Raw genomic sequence first — 21,179 nt, forward strand, 5'->3', positions numbered from 1 at the left:
CATAAAAAAAAAATTATTTAGAAAAATAAAATCTTATTTAGCACTTATGTAAAGGAATGTCAATCGTGTTTTCCAACTAACACTTTTAACGATACTTGTACACTTTTAACAATACTTGTGAGAGATACATCTCCCTCCAAGTTCAATGAATGTCTAACCCTAAATGTAATTTTATTTAAAACTTGCCATTAACTTGTGACTAATTCATGAGTCCAGATTCTCTACTGGTTTTTTTGGTGCTGTCTTTTGCTGAGTATTAAAAATACACTATGTTAGTGTTTTAAATATTATTTTAGTATATTTTAAAATGTCAAAATTAGTGGTAATCAGTGTAATATGAAGACATAATAGAGGAACAATACAAAAAACTCAGCAGAGAATCCAAATTCCTATTTCACCATGTGTTTCACATTTTCCAAAATATTGGTTTAATTATTCAACTTTTGAGTACTTGAAAGAAAATCATGACTTACAAAAGTGACATCAATGAGTTAATATTTTCATAATTACTAATTTTCAAACATATTTCCAAAAATACTTTTCAAAATGTTAAAAATTTTACCGAGTAAACGTTTGCTTAAGTTCACACTCATTTAATTCGCATCTCACCTAAATTTTTGAATAATAATTTTATAACTTTATTTAAAAAAATCACGTAAAATAATTTGATTTTATATTTTATTACATATTATATATATATATATATATATTATATAGAGAATATGAATAAAATAAAATGAGAAATTTCTTTGTAAGATATCTCTTATATCAATCATATATCTTATATCTCTCATATTTTAACAATTTTTACAAAATCTCAACACTTATAATATTTTATAGTGTAATATTATTTTTAAAATTTTATAAGTTCACATCCTCCGTTCAAAATCAAAATGCAAACTTAAACAAATATTTATTATACCGATAAATACTTCTTAAAATCGAATTTTACCACTCTAAATAGGATTTTCAGAAAAATATAAAAATAAGGGTGGAAAATGGAATTTTCCTTCCTCACTTAGGTGTTTACTTTCTGCACCCCGATACTTTTTTCAGGCACTGTCCAAAATTTCAAAAGACTATTTTACCTTCCATCAAAGTGACTTTCAGAATGTATATTATGGAAAATTTCTGGAACAAGTATTTTGGGATTTATGTAATAAATTTTTTAGAACAATTTTCTGAAATAAATTTTCCTTAATGAATGGAATAATTTATTGGAATACAATTTTCAGAATAGACTTTCTAAAACACATATTATCTTTCCGAATAAATTTTTCAAAATGAATTTTCTGGAACAAGCTATTCTAGAATGAGTATTTTTCCGTATTCTATTTTTTTTTTCTCTTTGCGACATTTTCCCTCTCTTTTTCTTCTGACAATGATGAAGTGACAATGAAATGATGGTAACAATGATATGACGCAGTGTTAAAAGATATTTTAGTCTTTTTCCACTAAGGTGGGGTGCAATTAGTAATTGTGGATGTGCAGGAATTAGACAAACCCAACTTTTAGTCATTATTATTAATACAATTCATATTTATTATTAATATTGATATTATTAACTGTATTTTTTTATAATCTATTATTTTACTATAAACAAATCAATACTAAAATAATAATATGTATTTTTAAATAATTTATTATAAAAATAATTTTATATTATCAAATTTATTATTTAAATGTTACACATATAATTTTACATTATCATATAAAATACATTTTTTTATTTAAATATAATAATTATATATTTATTTTCTTAATAAAAAAGCAAAATAAGAGGGTGGTAATGTTTGTTTAACCAAACTAAAAAAACCCGTAGGGGGCAATGTGGTAAATGCACATTCGAAGTTGAAAGCGTCAGGGTCATCATTGTAGTCGCGGTGGTGCGAAAATGGCGCGCGCGACAACCGATACCTGATGACATTCTTCGTAGAACCTACTTCTTGTTCTTCTCCTTGTCGATTTTCTTTCACTCCACCATACTCATTCGTTCCCTCCTCGAATCGAAACCTAAAACAGCGATGTGGAATTGGTTGTTCTCGAGAGAACCCAAGCCACCGCCGCAGGTGGTACTGGTCCCTCCGCTCTTCGACTTCCCTCCCATGGCCGCGCGCAACCGCATGCTTCACTCCGCCTACGACGTCGCTTTTGGAAAGATCGCCCTCGCCTCGCTCTTCACTGACTATTTCCACCCGGCCAGGCACTTCAGCACGCGACTAATGCTCAAACCAATCGACGATCCTCACGTCGATCTCATAGCCACTGTATCTTCTCCCGTCTTCTCTCTCACCTCTCTTTAGATTCAGAAAACTTGTGCAATACGGAAACTGAAAAAAAAAAAAAAACTTGTTTATTAACTTTTGCTGTGACATGTTTAGGTTACAGGTCCTCTCGATCGTAAGCCCCACGACAGCATCATGGGAGATGCGTTGTTTCGCTGGCAAAGGTTTTCTTCTCTAAATTGTCACAGTCGCAGTTTTGTTGCATTTCTTTATAATGTGGGAAACAGCGGACAAATGTTGTTTTGTGGCGTTCCTTACTATTGTGTATGAATGCAACTGATGTCACTATAATTACTCGTAGATTTTGTATATAAGTTTTACTTAACTTAGCCTTACAAGATCAAATTGATCCTTATAAGATGAAAATTATCCTCATATATATGTGTACTTCCTTCGTGTGCTAAGGACTGGATACATGGAGCACAGGACTAATATGTCTAATAAACTTCATTACAACATATTACGATACTAACTCTGCAAACTTCAAGACTCATCCATGACATAAATGACATAAAGGAGTGTATTGGAAGTTTTAGATGGATTAGTGATAGGAAATTCTCAATCTTACAAGCTGGTTTTGTAAGATTGAAATCTACTTTTAAGAGAATTACATTGATGACACTTTGGTTGAATTGCATTTCTGGGACCATTTTTAAAAAACCTAGTTTGTTTGGATTTTTTTTTGTTGTCTTCCTGTTCTGCAATTTGTTGAGTAACTTGAATTGTTTGTGTTTTTTATTGGGCATGCAGTGATGTTAACGATCCTCATACGTTTATGGACCTTTATGTATCCACATCTGATCCGTAAGTAACTCTAACTTGAATAAATTCTGAGGATTTGTTTGGGAAATGGAAGTAAAACAAATTTGTTTTTTTTTCACTTCAAACATGAGACTGAGTTTTTTAGATTGAAAGGAATAGGGAAAGTATTTATCATGAATGAAAATACTCAGATTCAGTTGGTTAATTTATTTTGGCATTGCTGTCCAATGAGAATCGGGGATTTAGCTCTGTAACTAATAGTACAATGAAGGTCGATACCTAAGGTCAGCATCGGGTACTGAGGTGAAACTCTAATTTTCATTGAAGAATAATATTTAAATTCATTTAAATAACTACAACTATCTTATAATAAAAATACTATATGTATAAATGTTAGTAATTATTCTTCTGGGCACTCTCTTATTATTAGGTGACTGAAATATGGATCCCACTAAATAGGGTGTGGATCAAGGTTATTTGATGGGGGTAAAACGAAATCTACTAATAGAGCATGTATTGAAAGTTTTACTAGCATTCCTTGTTCTGTATAGCTCTACTAGTTTTCACTTTAAATAAATTTACACTCCCTTCTCTTTCCCTGGCGTCCTTGATCCTAAAATGCTCAATGTATCTATTTGGAATTATGAATGTTGTGTGGTCTGTATATTCAGGATTTTGCAGATGAGATCGTGTGCTTACTATCCCAAATATGGATTTGGGGCTTTTGGAGTGTTCCCTTTACTATTGAGGAAAAGGTGTGTTTTTGTTTGATGATGGTGGCAGAAACATGTGTTAGGTACTTAGGATCTTATTGTAGCATGCACGTCCGACATGGATTGCAATATACAATGTTGACAAAGTTGATCAATTCTACAGAGTAAGCTCCCAAGATTATGGCCTGATGGGGATGAGATATGGTTCTGGAAATCTATCCTTTGGAGTCACACTTATGCCTTTTGCCTGTAGGTCCCTGGTTTTTGCAAATGAGCTTTGAGCATATTTAGGGTGCGAATGAATAAGTTTTGAATAAAAGTGCTTGTATGATATATTTCTTTTACATATTCTTTTTGTAATAAGCTACACTTTCTAGCTTCTAACAGCTAATAAAATTGATTTTTTTCCTTCTTTTTTCAAAAGCTGATCACCATCATATATTTTTCTAAACATGCTTTTAATTAGGATCTTGTCAACCAGTGCTCTAAATAGACTAATTAAGGTTTCAATAAAAAACAGTTTTTATAGGAAAGCACGGTAATAAAAACTTGCCACTTTTGACATCCTTAATTAGTTAGACTGGTTAGCATTCGCCTTATTTATTATATATGTATTAAATATTCTTGCTAAAAATTTGTTTGTAAGAAATATATGAGATTTATACATGAGTAGTGCCTTTTCATCTGGCATTTGAAGTTTTAATTATTTTTCCGTGATCACTATATTTTGAATTTTGTTATATATTTTTGCAAATATTGGTTTATGATCACTTGAAGAAACAATAGAAATAAACTTTGCTGTGTCACTATCGTACATTGCAGTGAAAGACGAATTTCCAAAAAGTGCATGGTTGGTAAGCAAGATGGGAAGGGTGACTGCTGGGGTGCAGTTTGAACCGCAAAGTAAGAACGACACATATTTTATTCCTTTAGAAATATTTCTTTGTGTGTTGATTTTTTCGAATTAAAATTACTACATCACTGGGTTTTTAAATTAATTTTTTATTTTTTGGTTTCTCTATGGCATAGATATTGGACTCTGGTTATCTTTCTGGTAGTTATTGTCATATGCTGTTTTGAACTTGATTTTCGTTGAATATATTGACCTAAAGATGTTTGCTTTTGTATTTTGTTAGTAAATGATAGGCCAAAGTGGAAAAGTACTATCTTGCATTCATCAGAAAGTTGACATTGTTGCATCAATATTCTAGTCAGTATGTTAATTTATTAATGTTGAGCGTTTGCATTATATTTAGATTTTATAATGGAACCTGCACAATACCTGAATTATGTGTTTACCTCCAAGTGTATGTGTATTTGCGCATGAATGTACAGTTCCAACTACATCCATGAAAGGTGGAGCATGGACAGAGTGAAAAAGATCTAAGCAATTAGAGATGGTCACAGTAGAGCAACGACAGTTAGGGGAAGTTAGAGTGGTTAGTTAGTTGAAGGGGATCAATTAGATAAATATGGAGAATAAGGATCGAAGGATTCACTCAAACAATTAGACATTTGTATGAAAAAGAAACATGCGAAGAAGGATTCTTTCACCTATTATTGGGATTCAATAAAATTGTTTGCATCTATGTTTTTTTTTTTGTCAATTTCTCTTTTTCCTTCCTACATTTCTAATAGGATTGGATAACTTGAATTCATGCTTTATTAAATTTTAGTTTTAGTAATTTGGTTTTTATTGATGAACCCAAATAATCCCAAAATCATGAACTCTAGAAACATATTTATCTAAATTGTATTCATTTGAATGCGATAAGGATATGATACATGCATACTAACCTGTGTTTTTTTTAGAACGAAAAGCCAAGTTTTCAAATTTAAAGAACTGGAGTTGTGCTTTGGGCTATGGTATTGGATCAGGCAGCCCATTGTGTCCATCCTTCAATTTCAACCTTGAGCTTGTCAAAAGCTCTCAGGTTTGTCCACATACATAAATTGGTTAAGTTTTGCATCTAATCAATTCTTATGATAATTTCGTTAGATGGTAATATAATAGTGTGACATGTTATTAAAATGGAAAGTTTTGTGAATTGTAAGAAATTGATGTTTAAGAATTTCCCTAATCATTAGTAATTCAGCATCAGTCTTAAGTTTTGTTCTAAACCGCTGATATTAGATGCACCTTGAGATTTGTCTGTCCTAACCTATGATTTGTGTAGTTCTGATTGATATTTTGTGAAGCATTTGTACTGAAATTTCAAAGTCTAAATAATCTGCAGTTTATTGCCTCATTCTATCAACACATGGTTGTTCAAAGAAGGGTATGTTCTTCTGTCTTTGCTCTCTTTCATTCCACTGTCTTCTGAGTGGTTCTCTATCTTTATATTGGTATTCATTTTTGCAAACACAGTGATGTCTAGATTTATGGAAGTTAGTCGCATCTCTTTTTACACACTAATGGGTTTTCCTTGGTTTTCTAAGAAATCTGTACATGTATCTGATCTTTTTAGTGCCGTACATGTAATTGATTTTCCCTTTTTCTTTACTAGTTTGCAAGACTGAACGGTTAGCCTTGGGATACCAACAGTACTTAAGTTTTCTTATGTTTCTGATTTGAGGTCACTGCATAAAAAGATTTTTTGAATCAGAAGATTGTTTACTCAAGACCTGGGCCTATTTTTAGTTATATTTGGATACATTTTCCTTGTGATTAGATACCGTAATGCTTATAGAATTCCATTGTTACTTATTTATTCTTGTTAAAATTTACCCTCACTTGAGTTCTCTTTTTTTGAGTTGTAGTAAACTGGTAGATATAATTTCTTGTTGAATCAATATATTATACTGAAAGTCATAAACTTGATTTGAACAGGTGAAGAACCCTTTTGAAGAGAATTCTGTTGTTGGAATTACTAACTACATTGACTTTGGGTTTGAGTTACTAACAAGGTATTCTTTTTAGCTCTAAACTAACAGATATATTCAAACTTATTGCAGTCGAACCAATGTGGTACAATCTAATTTTCTGTGTCAGTGTTGATGAAGCCATAGCAGCAAGCAATATCTCAGACGCCAGCTTTCAAATAGGTGCATCCTGGCAGGCTAATAAAAATTTCTTGCTGAAGGTAGAAAACCGATGCAATGTTATGCAGATTTATATAGATTATATATGATGCATCTAAGTGGATTGTTTCTCATCTTTTCAGGCAAAGGCTGGACCTCGTAGCTCATCTGTGGCACTTGCATTCAAGTCATGGTGGAAACCTTCTTTCACTATCAGTATTTCAGGTGTCTTGAGTGATAGTTCTACTCAATCTTGCCTCAGTTCTTTATCCTGCTCCTTTCTTTCAGCCTTTTTTTTTTTCTGGGAGAGTGGGTTGGGGGTTGATTCTAAATAAAGTACGATCAATAATCCTGGTACTGGATGATTGAAGTGCTGAGAATGTCCTGTTATTCTGTATGTAGCCACTAGAGATCGTGGTGATGGTAAAATGCAATACGGATTTGGCATCCAAAGTGAGAGCCTCAGAGAAGCCAGGTTCGTTTCATTTATCTTTATTGTCTTGTTCAGATATTAAAATATTATTGTATCATTCAGCTGGTGGAATAGAATCAACGTACTCTTTCAAAATTTGTATCTTACACTGGTAAATTTGCACCTTCACTTTTGCTTGTTTACAGTTATCAAAGAGCTGATCCCAATTTTGTGATGCTCACGCCAAGCAAGGAGCACTTAGCAGAGGGCATTGTCTGGGAAACAGGAAAGCGACCTATGTTTAAATCTGACATAGACGCTGGGCATTTTGATGGCTTACCTAAAGAATTACGACCTACTGATAAAATTTTGTAATTTCTTGTTAGCTTTATTTTTTTCTTCTGCGGCTAAGAACACCATTCTTATTTAAGAATGGCCAGTGAAATTGCTTTCATGAGAATTAGTGTAGAAGAGTTCATCCAAACATTAACTATATAATATCTACCAAATGCTAAAATTTTTATGATACATCTTGCTTCTGTTCGATTTTGGGCCACTTCTTCATGAATGCATCCCAAAAATATCAACCCTCACCTTTTATAATGGAAAGGTAAATCTAGAATGAAAGTTTCACATTTCCAATTTACCTTTCCGCCAGTTTCTTGTTTTGTCATGTAATTATGTTTTAATGCATCATAGAAACATAATGTAGTTTTGTTTTAATAGATTATGAGAAGAGAACTATTTTCTATAATGCAGTGAAATATAATTATCTTAAGTAAATTAGTTTCTAAAATGTAATTAGCAGTGATAGGTTGCAATTTTCAAAAGTAGGTTTTTGAAACTAGTTTTCAGAAGACTACTTACTTTTGTCAAAAGAAAGTATTAAAATAAAGGGGCAAGAGAGTTAAGGCTACATAAATGCAAACAGAGCTGCTTTTGAGTTTTGAACCGCTTTGCTTGAAAAGTCTCGGGGCTTTTTACCTTTACGTAAATCTGTAATTTCTCATTCCATTTTTATACGGAATGACAAATTTTCTTATTATTTTTTTAAGATTAAATATGTATTTGATCTTTTAAGTTTCAGTAAAATTTGAAATTAATTTATCTTCAAAAGTTTTGACTAATTTAGTCCTTCATTTTTAAAAATGTGTGAATTTAGTCTTTTTCACCAAATGTTGTTAAGTTTATCAAGTTTCAAACGCATTTCATGATAGTATTTGAATTGTTTACACTATTTGACATATTTTTGCTTCAATGTTAACTAAAATATTATCATAAAATGCGTTTAAAATGTCAAATAAACTTAACAAAATTTGGTAAAAAGAACTAAATTCACGCATTTCTAAAAATGAATGACTAAATTGATATAAAATTTCGAAGAGAGACTAATCTTAAATTCATTCAAATTTAGGAAAAAAAAATATTTAACCTTTTTTTTATATGCTTTACATTGTTCATTTCGAAACTTTTATTTATTGTGTAAAGAAATTTATGAAAGATTTTGGATTTATTTTCGAATTTTTTTCCTAGAATTATATTTGTAAAATAACATTTTTTTTATAAATCAAAGATTGATTACTTTATAAATATAATTTGGGAAAGAATATTTTAGAATAAATTTTAGTTTGTTTAAAAAATATCATTCTGAAAATTCTTACTATGAACTACTTTGAAAAAATAGTAACGAATAAGTAAAAATTAATTTCAAATTATATAATCTGAGATGCATTCTGAATCATTATCCTAGAATATATGTTTTCTAAAATGTCTTAAAAATGTGTAAATGTGAAACTTTTTATTGTATTTTACATGACATTTTGTAGACAATATAGGAATTTTAAAGGTCAATTTTACCACTGCGGGGAAAGGAAGAAACAGAAAAAACGAAGAAATTATTGAGATGTAAAACGTAAATCTCCTTCATTAGAAAAGGGAAAGAAAAAGTCTCACTTCTCCTTCAAACAATCTCCAAAATCTTTGTTTTGGTTTTCTAATAATCTATCTATATATGTATCAAGATTACAAGTACTTCCAGCATTAAAAAAAAACTTTACAAGTATATTTTAAAAAAAAGTTATTATAGCAATATTGATTCTTTCAATAATTTTCATTTTTACAATATATAAAGTTGTGTTTTAGCAAGAAAAGGATAATTTTATGCATGCTTTTATTTGATGTAATAAGACAAGATCCACTTAATAACCATAACATGTGATGTGAGGCAAGAATGACTAATTTCAAAAATTAATCTTAATTTTCAGAATTTCTTCAAACAAATTTCATAATTGGTCCAAAATATTTAGCCAAATAATGATAAATTATTATTTAACCGAAGCTCCTTCACACACACTGCCAACACTAGACCAGACCCGAAACTGATCCAACCATTCAGCATAAACAGACACAAATCCTCTGTCCAACCAAAAACCATGGCCACTTGTTCACTCATTTCCACACGCTTCCATTCTCCTTCTTCTTCACTCTTTCGTTCTTCAACCATCAAACCCACCACCACAATTCACCTTTCCAAACCCTTTCATCTTCACACTCCCAATCTCTTCCTCCTTCGTCTTCCATCACCAAAACTCACTATACCCCTTTTACAGAAACTCTCCATTCCCAAACCCCTTCTCCTTCTCTGCACTTCCCTCGCCCTCTCCTTCACTCTCCTCCTTTCCAACGCCGACTCCGCCGCCGCCTTCGTCGTCACCTCGCCGCGGAAGCTCCAGTCCGACGAACTCGCCACCGTTCGCCTCTTCCAAGAGAACACTCCCTCTGTTGTCTACATAACCAACCTTGCTGTCAAGTAGCTACCCCTCTTCTCGATCCTCTTCAAAATTTGTCTTTGCATGGTTTTTCCTTGACCCTTTTGCTTTCTCTTTGGGTTTCTCAACTTGGGGTGTTGTGTTTAGGCAGGATGCATTCACGCTCGACGTCTTGGAGGTTCCTCAGGGATCTGGGTCTGGCTTTGTTTGGGATAAGGATGGTCATATTGTGACCAATTATCATGTTATTCGTGGTGCCTCTGATCTCAAGTGGGTATTCTTTTTCTTTTGATAATTTTGTTTTTTTATAAGTGGTCAATGTATAGATTTTTTTTTTTTTCAATTTCAACTAATGAAAAACCCTCCTGGATATGGTATTTTGAGTCTTTAGCAATTTTACTAAATTTGAGAATTTGTAATTGGATAACAGGGAAAGAATAACCTTTACTAAATATTAGAGTTTGTTATGTATGAATTGTCAATGTATTCGTTTTTACAATTTTAACTAAATATGAATCACCCTAAATATGATCTTTAAAGTAGTTAAATAATCTTACTGTATATGAGAATTTGTAATTGGATGACACAGCAAGAATAAACTTTACAATGTCTTTGTTTTCTAATGAATTTTTTTTTTGGGTTAATTTTCTTGCACGGTCAGTGTAAAGTACACTGTTAGCCAATAAAAAAACATTCTAGATATCCTTTTTAAAATAATTATTACAAAAGGCAACAATCTTACCATATATATGGGAATTCTTTTTTATCCTATCAGTGTATTTTAATTAAATTCTTTTTAGTTTTGGCATCTTTTGATCCAGTTTCTCAGGCTTGTACCTTTTCTTTTCCGCCGCTTCTAGTCTGGTTTTGACCTTTCAGTGGTATTATGCTGACAAATCGGAACTTTTTAGTTATGCGGCCAAATATTTTAATATTATGTGCAATGTTGTGACATATCTATTACTAAACGAATTATACTCCCACCGTCCCTAAATATGAAACTTTGATGACTAATTCACAATTATTAAGAAAGTTGGTTAATTTAGTTAGTGACATTAAGTTGGCAGTAATTGTAAAGTTTTGCCAAACTTTCCCTTGAACAATTAATGAAGTGAGAGAGAGTGACGCCTTAAATGTTAAAACTTAACCTCCAATTCTTCTATCTTGATAAGAGAGAAAGAGACAATTCATAAAATTTATTATTTCTTTGTGAACTAGTATTTTTAAGGATATTTTGGTAAAACAATAATTAATGTATTGTAATCAGGGACAGAGGGTGTATAAGTAACCTTGTATTAAAACAAAAGGGAGGTGATATTTATGTGTTACTTTGTACATCTACACCTCCTTCAACATGTATGAGTGTGTTTGCATTGCAACTTTTCCTGGCATTGATAAGTGAATTCATAACATAGAAAGTTTGGTGATAGATTGAGAAGTGAATTCAGTGAAGTGATTACTCCTATTCAAAGAGATGCTAGTTATGTGCAGGGTCACTCTAGCTGACCAGTCAACTTATGATGCCAAAGTTGTTGGTTTTGACCAAGACAAGGATGTTGCTGTGCTGCGTGTTGAGGCACCAAGAGACAAGCTCAGACCTATACCTATTGGGGTCTCTGCTGACTTGCTTGTTGGTCAGAAAGTTTATGCCATTGGGAACCCGGTGAGTTGTCCATACCGATCAATGCATATTGTGTTGTAAATACTCATTATCTATGAATTTTCCAATATAAAGCAAGTAGCTAGAATTTTTATAAGCAAGTAGATTTTGTTCTACCTAAATCATACTTTTAGCAGTTGTCTCATTTAATCTAGCATGTAGTTTGCATAATTATATAATTATTTAGTCAGCATTTCCTGCTCCTGTTAAAAAATGCATTGGAGATATGAGTTATGAAGTGCCTGTCATGTAAAGGCAGACTTGTTTTTGAAAGATAAGAAGGAAATTACTAAATTTGTAAATTGTCATGGTTTGTACCTTGTAATTGCTGCCAAACTGCTTTATGGAGCTGTATTCATGGCTCAAATGCTATTTTTTGTTGATGATTGACACGGTCAACTCTTATTGAATATGCTAATATGATTCCTCATTCTTATACTGCAGTTTGGACTAGATCACACACTCACAACTGGGGTTATCAGGTATGAAAACTTAAAACTGTGAAGTGAATATTTTGATGCAACTCCCATTACATAGAAAAAAAGTTTCTACTTTGCTATTCTTTTTTATTTCCTCGTGCCAGATTATACATTTGTGAATCAAACCTTTTATATTTAGGAGTCTAGAAGTAGCAACTGCTGTCTTCTTGTTCCCATTGTCACTTTCTGGGGTAGTTTTCAAGATGACATGCACTGTATTGCAAATTTCTTTTATGGTGTTTCACTGAGACATACTTACTTCTTCAATAGTGGACTTAGGCGAGAAATCAGTTCTGCTGCAACTGGTCGTCCAATTCAAGATGTTATACAGACAGATGCAGCAATTAATCCTGGTAACAGTGGAGGGCCTCTATTAGACAGTTCTGGAAACCTCATTGGGATAAATACAGCCATATATTCTCCATCTGGAGCATCCTCTGGTGTTGGATTTTCTATTCCAGTGGACACTGTTAGTTCTTACTTTGGACCTGTTTTTAATTTATGCATCCAATTCTTTCTTCTGGGGACAACTTTTGATGGAAACATGAAAATCCTCTGAATGAACTTGCTAATGTGCTTGTTGTTCTATATATTCAGGTAAATGGTATTGTTGACCAATTGGTGAAGTTTGGGAAGGTTACAAGACCTATTTTAGGGATCAAGTTTGCTCCAGATCAGTCTGTGGAACAGTTGGGTGTAAGTGGAGTTCTTGTCTTAGATGCTCCTGCCAATGGTCCTGCTGGGAAAGCAGTAAGTTTGAGCATAGATTATTTTTATATGAAAGAGGAAATTCATTACCAAATTTCATGTTAATATAAACTTGAACTCTTTAGTTCTGAAGTCTCACATCGACTAAAAATAAAACAATTTTATAGTATATAAATAGATGCAAATCTCAACTTACAAGTCGGTTTTATAAGGTTGAGTTAGACTTAAAAGTCACTCTTTAATGCTAGTCACTGAAAAAGTTAATGCTGCTAACACGTTCTAAGATTCATTATCACATATTAAAACTAATATTGTATTGCTTCATCTTAGTTTACTAAATTACAATTTTTCTATGGAGCCGGGCTAATTTGTAGTTTTCAGGGCCTGCAATCAACAAAGCGTGACTCGTATGGTAGACTGATTTTAGGTGACATCATAACATCTGTGAATGACAAGAAGGTCACTAATGGAAGTGATTTGTACAGAATTCTTGACCAGTGTAAAGTAGGTGAAAAGGTATGATTCTGATTAAACTTGTATCAATTTGAAGCGGCTTTATTTTCCTAGTTTAATGGTTAATGGTGTTGATATTCAGGTGATTGTGGAGGTTTTGAGAGGTGATCACAAGGAGAAGATCCCTGTTATTCTGGAGCCAAAACCTGATGAATCATGATGATATGCAATGCAACTCATCCATCCTATACTGCATGTATATATACATTTCACATGCCATTGCCATGGAGTGAATGAAGCTGTTTTATGGGTATTCTTTAGTTTTATCTTGCTTCATAAACAGCTCCAATTGTACATATATATAATTATATATATACACTATGAAATTCACAGCTCATCATCTTTTAACTTCCTCACTGTTAAACATATTATAATTTGCCACGTCTATTTTGCCCCCATACAATTTCATACAAGGGGTATGCTCATTGTGTCACATCTTATTCTATTTTGGTGAAATGGTTTTTGTTCCTTTCATTTTTTATTATTTTTTATTTTAGTATGTCTCACAGATACCACAAAGCTTTCAATTAAAGCAGAAAAAAAAAATATCTTAAAGACATACATTACACACTGAATGTTTTCACTGTTTATAACCTCGAATGTAAAATCAAAATAACGTAAGTAATCTTTTTCTTTATGTCTAATTAGTCATATGGTACTTTCAGATGTGTCAGTTTGGTATCCGTTTTTAAAAATGTATTAATCTAATCCTAATTTTTAAAAGAGTGTCTTAATCAGGTAGACAAAAAACTTACTAAAACCGTTAACTTAATTTATTACTTTTATCACTAAATTTTGATATAAATATAAATATTTAATTTTGTAAGTTATTTTGAACATCAATATTGTTACGATGTAAAATTTTTTTCTGGAAAGGACCTAATTGAGGTATATTTTCAAAGATTGGGATTTAACTGACATATTTTAAAAGTGAGTATCAAATTGATACATTTAAATAAAAGTGTGTACCATCTGACTAATTAAACATTCTCTTTATTATGCTTTTAGACTTTGAAATTTGAAACAAACATGATTTTAGTTTTCCATAATTTAAAAGGAAAATTATCCACCTCTCAAACTTAATTATAAATTTAGTCTCACAGAACATAATTTAAGGTACTGAAATATTTTTAGTTTCTCATCAGATAAAATAAGTCAATTGGAAAATTTCAAGTGGATCTATTTGATAAATTTGAATCTAAACCACTATTTTCCTTCTTTGAACTGGTCCTTCTCGGAAAATCCGGTTGAGGTTTAACTGGGATCACACATCTGCAAAACATCAATTCAGTGGCTCTTTTCCACCCAACAATGGAGAAGAGAAATTAGTTAAGAGTTAGTTATTTGAGGCGTTAGTCAGATATAAACAGAAACGAAGGAAAGGAGAGGGGGAAGAAAGTGAAGGGGAAACCCTTGGAGGAGAGAGTGCTCTCCTAATTTTTATTCTTTTCAATCTATTCAATAAAAGAACTCTTCTTTTCTTTCTCGTTTCGATTCTTAGTTCCTAACAAATTGGTCCGACCTGCCGGAAAAATCGAGGGTGAGTCATGGAAAGCCGTGCTTTGGAGAATTGGGCCATCGCTCAAGAAAAGGTGAGTGCAGAGGTGAAGCTGGCTATTATAGAAGACAAGCTGAAAAACATAAAGAAGATTAAAGATATGCTGCAAGAAATCAAGAAGAAGAAACTCTCTGAAGGAGGAGAGTGCTTGGGTAACAATGATGAAGAGAGGAAGGAGGAAAGATATCTACATAGTAGTAGATCACATGAGGAGGAGGAGAAGAAGTGTTGAGGCCTTGGGTTATATTTGAAGGGAAATGACTCCTCAAGGTTGGTGTCACAATCAAATCAAAAACACCAGAAGATCAATTGCAGAGGAACATATTTTGGTTGCCAAATTGTAGTACTTTGGGAGTGTAACATATATCATACAACAATTTTGGAAGTGGTTTGTGAAGTTTTTTGAGAAATTTATCCACCCACACTTGTTCAATGGTATCACTATTGATGTTGTTTCTTAATTATATTATCTTTCATTACTAAAAGTTTATTGTGATTTAAAATTATTACAGTCAAAAGGTAAAATCCTATCAACCATAACAGTAAAAGAGTGATATGCGTTTTTCCTAACACCAGTATATCTTGTTCTTGTTGAACTCTCTCGTCTCTCCTGTATAATCTCTTATAAAATGTCTACCAGATCGGTAAATATCAGATCGGTATTTTATCGATCTGAACTTTACCGATCTGGACCCAATGGAATTCACTCTAACACTACAAAAATTTAAACGATCATTAATGTCCAATGGTATTGGGTCTAACACCACAAAAATTAAAGTGATTTTGTTACATCAAGAATTCTATGAATCATTAATTAATACCAGATTTTAGGCAAACAAGTACAATGCCAATAAAGAACTCTACTGGTTGCTTCTCTTTTAAACTCTTAAATCAATGTTTCTTTGAATTCTTGTAAGAAGACTTACCTATGAAATCTATGAAGATATCTAAATTTGCACAACTTTATGGAAATTTCATCTCAGTGACGATATTTTACAGATTTTGAACACCATGTAGCAAAACATTAACAAGCTACAATAGAATAACGTAGCACTATGAGAATCTTATACCCAAAACTTTTCACGTTTTAAGATTGGACTTCCTTTTTGGGCATAATTGCAAAACATAAATAAATAAATAAAGAGGATGAACGTCATAATTAATTAACAAAAACCAGAAGAGCTTTTCTCATTAAAATGGAAAAATGACTTAATTATCCACATATGTAGATGTTAACACTGCTTCTTCTGCCAAATTTCAATACAAGTTCGGTTAATAATATCACTTTTTTTTCCTTCGGTTTTTCTATCAGTTTTAAAATTATTCCACTCGTATAATTATTATTATTATCCATCTCATACTCAACAACATAAGAAAATTGAAATTTATTGATCTTAATTGTATATCCTTCTAATGTAGTTACAATTTCATTTTCTGCCATTTTGTTATGGTGCTCTCAGATACACAGACATGTTTATTCTTGTTTTAATTGTATATTAAAAACTTTAAACTGAAGTCATTTTATGACAGAGAGAATAGTGTAATTAACTAAGATTGATTTCTCTCACCTCTCATGATTTTGTGCATAGAGAAAGATGAAGGTTGAGCAGAGAAAATTTTGTTACACAAGAGGATTTCCAACTCTTATTAAAAGAAGATTTTCCGACATGCATAAACGCAGTTCATAGTTTCATATATATAGTTATAAAATATCATATGGTGAAGGTGGCTAGGCCTCTTCATTGCAGACACACGACCTCTAAGCATGGCCTATAGCTTCCAATGCAGAATGGTGGCCACATCTTTAACCTAACAAAGAAGAAAAATGCAGTGGTGAAAGACCATAAAACATTACATTTTTTTCTTACTTGAAGAAGAACTTCAACTTGGAGGGGGAGTGAGAGAGTGATCTATGGAGAATCTCAATGACTTTTTATTAGAAAATTCAGCACATGCACGTTATATATAACAAGGGCAATTACAGAGTACATTTTAGATAGGAGAATACTTAGGGAACCAAGATGAGGTCATTGATAATGGTTGATGTTCATACGGAGAAAGAGTTTGCAAGGCCAAAGTTAAGGCTCCAGAGTTCAAAAGATCCCTTAACAAAGTCATAGTATCCTCCTTTCAGAGCCAATGTTTTGTTCACCAAGCCATCTCTCACAAATGGGTAGGTTAGCAGGTTTCCAAGGGAAACATTAACAGCTTCCTGCACATCATTCCAATTTAACTTGTAAGCATCCCTTCAGTTTGCTTCTAAATCATGAATTTGGATTCTCTGCTAAGTTTTTTGTACTGGTTCTTCTTCTGTTGTGTCGTTAAAATATACTGATTGATACAGTGTATTGTTAATGCTCAACAGAAGACAGAACCAAAAAACTCAGTTGAGAATCTAGACTGCTAAATCATTGCACTTTATACTAATGTTCCTTACCTTCTCACAGTGTGTGCACAACTCAGCAAAAGGTGCATCCCCATGCTGTGTCTTCACCTTTGCCTTTGCAGGTAAGCCAACTTTGACCCACTCCTCAATAAAATCACTGAATACAACAAATCAAAAGTAAATTTTCTCATTGAGTCATGTGAGACTTTTTGTAATTCAAATAAATCTACAGAAAGGTAAACATAAATTTTCATATAATAGAGTAAGTTTTGAAACCATCTTATTTTGCCTTTGTTTGTACATACACTGTTTAATGTGGAATATTGAATTTCATGATGGTCTAAGAATTAAGAAGTAGGTGAATTAATTTTGTGTACAAAATTATAATTGAAAAAGTGTAATTTTTATGCAGAAAAAAAAAATGGCTTACGTAGAGTAGGTTCCATCAAATGGGAAAGATAAAAGCCCCTTGATACCACCACAAGCACTGTGTCCAATGACCACAATGTTGGACACCTGTAGAAAAATCAGATGGATTAAAAATTCTTGACATTTTCTCACCATTATTAATTTTCATATCAGTAACACAGAGAGGACACTGTGCCTGAAATTATGTGCATGTAATTTATCTTCCAATGATTGGTAACATACCTTGAGATGCAAAACAGCATATTCAATGGCTGCCCCAGTTCCAGAGTATTTTGACTGGTACACAACAGAGTAAAACAATGTAAGTTTGAGCACTTATGTGTTAAGACATGTCAATAGGAATTTTTTTTTTTCTGTGTTGGAATCATACTTGGTCATATGGTGGGACAATGTTAGCAACATTTCTGACCACAAAAGCCTCACCAGGTTGGAAATCTAGCACATGGGATGGGCACACTCTTGAGTCTGAGCAAGCAAACACCATAAACTGAAAAAACAAACACATAATGTACAAAATATTATTCATTTTTGTAACAAATAATCACATTAAATAGAGTCATGTTAGCTTGAATTCACATGTATATTTAAGTTCATCTATATGTAATCTTTTTACTTATGTTTAAGTATAGAAGAAGAAATTTGGATTGTTTTCATGTGCTGTTCCTCTGCTGTGTTTTCAAAATATATTGATAGCTACTAATTTTAAAGTTTTAAAATATATTAAAAAGATTTTTACACTACTAAAGTGTATTTTTAATGTTCAGCAGAGGACGGTAACATGAGAGAGTCTGGACTCTGAGAAGAAGTATATAATGAGTTGGTTGAGTTTAATTTTTTTACTTGTGTGTAGAAATTAAACTCATGAAAACAACAGAAAAAGGTACCTTGGGGCTCTGGCCTTTGGCAAGTTCACCATACAAAGCTGGGTTCTTGCTGAGGAATGATAATAGAACAACAATTATAGGAATGAGAGAAAGATTAAGATAAAAGAAAGGTAAAATAGTGAAAACAAGGTGATAATATATATAGTGATGATGACTAACTCATATTTCTCCTTCTTGAAGTAAAGGAAACCACTTTTGATCCTGTCAGAGGCTTCTGATGAAGGGATTCCATCAGAAGATGATGTCCCAAGTGAAGCTGTTATCTGCTCCACTTTTTCTGCTGCTGTGGCCTTCAGTTCAGTCTTCTCCCTGCATTTCAACACAAGTCAATTTGCGTGGAAGACACATATACTTGAAAATCTGCATACTTTTTAGTTATATAAGTTTCACATCTTAGACTCTGGTTGAGACTCACTTCAACAATTTCTGGAGTTCTTCAATAGCTTGCTCATAGTCCTTTGCCATATCCTCTCTCTCCAAAAATAAATAAATAAATACATGTCAGTTGAAAGAGAAAAAAAAAAAAAAACTAACTAGTAACAAAGTGGAAATAATATTCAGAATTCAAACATCTTTGTAAGGAAATAGTGTCAAACCTTAGAAAAGTGGAAAATTGGTTTTACACTGTCAGAGGATTAATTAGTTGCTAACTTGGTTGGGAAAGCTGTTTAATTTCGAATGGACTTTTTCTTCTATATATATATATAGTAGTTTGGATTTGCTTCTTTATTGGCCTTAGAATCCTCCAACTAACACACACTTCATCAATGCAACGCTAATTCATGTTATATGTAGTTCTAATTTTTTTGTGCGAATTTTCTTTCTGATAAAATAAATTTTATGGTGGTGGATGCTGACACATGACAGTATAGTTCATGAACAAATCCATGCCACACACCTGTCTCTGTCACCTAACCAAGCTACCAATGTGTATATGTGGTAGATACCAAAGAAAGATGAAACGGTGTTCCACGTGAAAACTAAACTTTAAACAGCACACCTTTAAATTTTAAAGCAAACAAAAACATAACAGTAAATAATCCATGCAACAGAAATTTTACATCATGATGAACTGCGTAAGTTGGTTGACTTTAATGATGTCTGATTGTTTGATGCAAGAAATGTTTTTCACACTAACTTGGTAGAAAAGTTAAACTCTAACGAATAACCACCGACACACATTGAGTCTCTTACAATTTGAAAACTATACAGAAGAGAAGCATACAAAAACAAAAGCAACCAAGTATTTATTCATGCAGCAATAGTGTAAATTTTGAAGTGTACTCTAACTATAACCATAAACTGTCATGCATGATAAATAACTAGTTTAACAATTAAACCTAACTCAACACTACAAAATCAACTTACGAAGTTTGTACTTTCTTTCGACACACCTCGTGCAAGATACTAGACATTAATAATACACTCAAACTCATAGTTTTGATACCATGTTTAGATGTGGACTTTAAGTTTAAGTCAATCTTATAAAACCGGCCGGTAAAATGTGGTTTGCACCTACATGTATACTCTAAATTGACATTACCGTCAGTCGACGTGGGACTTCCAACACACAACTGATGTATATATCTGATAAACATGAATGCATGAATGATGAAAGAGTAGTGTATATACCACAGTTGGGGTGATGATGTGGGAAGGTGCAGCAAAGACAGGCTTGTCTTGAATGAGAGAAGGGAAAGAAGAGGAAGAAGAAGGAGAAGAAGGAGTGGTGGTGAGTGTTGCAAAGACTGAAGGTCGCAATGTGGCCTTCTTAAGGGAGGTTTTGGCTGGGGAGATGGAAGAGAGGCACCAACCGTTTATGGAAGAGGTCGACATTGTGCAATGAGGACTAAAAACTTTATGCTATATAGCCCTTTGAAGCAATCTGGTGTGGCAAGTCAATAGGGTATCCCCATTTTATGTGACCTTTGGCAGATAATGAAAACGAAAGCCAAACAAACCAGAGCTTCATTCCTATCCTTGTAGATGAGGTTTGAATGTTGGAGATTAACTATGAGAGAATGACCATAACCCTTTCTCACTTTGGATCACACACACCAACCAACCCCTTTTGCCATTCACCTTCACAGACACACAAAAAAATGGCCATAGATTATTTTAAGTGCGCATGCACTTGTAATTAAAATTTGTTTTCTTGATTTCTGAGGTGCTTGATTAATTAGCACTTTGTCAGCTATGGACCATAACATTGTTTTGTAGATATTATCTATGAGATTCACGTTAATTCTTATGAGGGTCTGCGTTTTTCAGATAAAATGAAAAAACAAAGTGTGGTAGTGGGTATTTCCTAGGGACTTAATTCCACAGTTTATGGCTGTAGGGCACATTGTGTCTCCTTTCAATTTTTGTGTCATGACATGCACGCAATGCCATGTTGCCACGTAGGGTGAAAAATGTAACTGTTCCTACCCCATTTGAAAGGGACAAAACACTGCATGCTTAGTTGCAATTGCAGTAACTACGTTTTTTCTATTCACTGCTTTTCCTGCAAGTGTGGATCAATATTCTTTCCATTTATGACAGATATACATAGTTTTATACAGTGTAGTGCAATTTTCTCACTTAGTGAAAGGTTGAATC

General features: G+C 32.8%; 3 protein-coding genes across 6 annotated transcripts; 2 read left to right on the forward strand and 1 right to left on the reverse strand.

Moving 5' to 3' along the window:
- Window positions 1-1,820: 1,820 nt before the first annotated feature.
- LOC114180370 lies at window positions 1,821-7,739 on the forward strand. The gene is made up of 13 exons (XM_028066674.1): window positions 1,821-2,267; window positions 2,382-2,449; window positions 3,036-3,089; window positions 3,719-3,802; window positions 3,924-4,009; window positions 4,583-4,663; window positions 5,573-5,694; window positions 5,998-6,039; window positions 6,591-6,667; window positions 6,753-6,843; window positions 6,925-7,006; window positions 7,184-7,256; window positions 7,400-7,739. Exons 1-13 carry the CDS (start codon window positions 2,025-2,027, stop codon window positions 7,566-7,568), a joined length of 1,272 nt encoding a protein of 423 aa, XP_027922475.1. The 5' UTR covers window positions 1,821-2,024; the 3' UTR covers window positions 7,569-7,739.
- A 1,802-nt stretch (window positions 7,740-9,541) lies between these two features.
- On the forward strand, window positions 9,542-13,667 carry LOC114180328 (protease Do-like 1, chloroplastic). The gene is made up of 8 exons (XM_028066623.1): window positions 9,542-10,002; window positions 10,109-10,231; window positions 11,453-11,624; window positions 12,066-12,103; window positions 12,371-12,569; window positions 12,698-12,850; window positions 13,190-13,324; window positions 13,404-13,667. Exons 1-8 carry the CDS (start codon window positions 9,626-9,628, stop codon window positions 13,479-13,481), a joined length of 1,275 nt encoding a protein of 424 aa, XP_027922424.1. The 5' UTR covers window positions 9,542-9,625; the 3' UTR covers window positions 13,482-13,667.
- A 2,828-nt stretch (window positions 13,668-16,495) lies between these two features.
- Window positions 16,496-20,487, reverse strand: LOC114180389 (carbonic anhydrase, chloroplastic). 4 transcript variants are annotated; one of them, XR_003603686.1, is made up of 10 exons: window positions 20,211-20,487; window positions 18,994-19,052; window positions 18,738-18,887; window positions 18,579-18,627; window positions 18,065-18,181; window positions 17,917-17,970; window positions 17,696-17,781; window positions 17,317-17,422; window positions 16,869-17,091; window positions 16,496-16,688 (listed from the first exon to the last, which is right to left on the reverse strand). XR_003603686.1 is itself a non-coding variant. In XM_028066698.1 (10 exons), exons 1-10 carry the CDS (start codon window positions 20,412-20,414, stop codon window positions 16,650-16,652), a joined length of 1,023 nt encoding a protein of 340 aa, XP_027922499.1. In that variant the 5' UTR covers window positions 20,415-20,487; the 3' UTR covers window positions 16,496-16,649. The 4 variants fall into 4 exon arrangements, 3 of the variants coding, with proteins under 3 accessions (XP_027922499.1, XP_027922500.1, XP_027922501.1); XM_028066698.1 differs by having other exon boundaries at window positions 16,933-17,091; XM_028066699.1 differs by having other exon boundaries at window positions 16,888-17,091.
- Between the last annotated feature and the right edge of the window lie 692 nt (window positions 20,488-21,179).

Source organism: Vigna unguiculata, chromosome 4 (genome assembly GCF_004118075.2).
Source record: "Vigna unguiculata cultivar IT97K-499-35 chromosome 4, ASM411807v1, whole genome shotgun sequence".
NCBI classification, from domain to species: domain Eukaryota; kingdom Viridiplantae; phylum Streptophyta; class Magnoliopsida; order Fabales; family Fabaceae; genus Vigna; species Vigna unguiculata.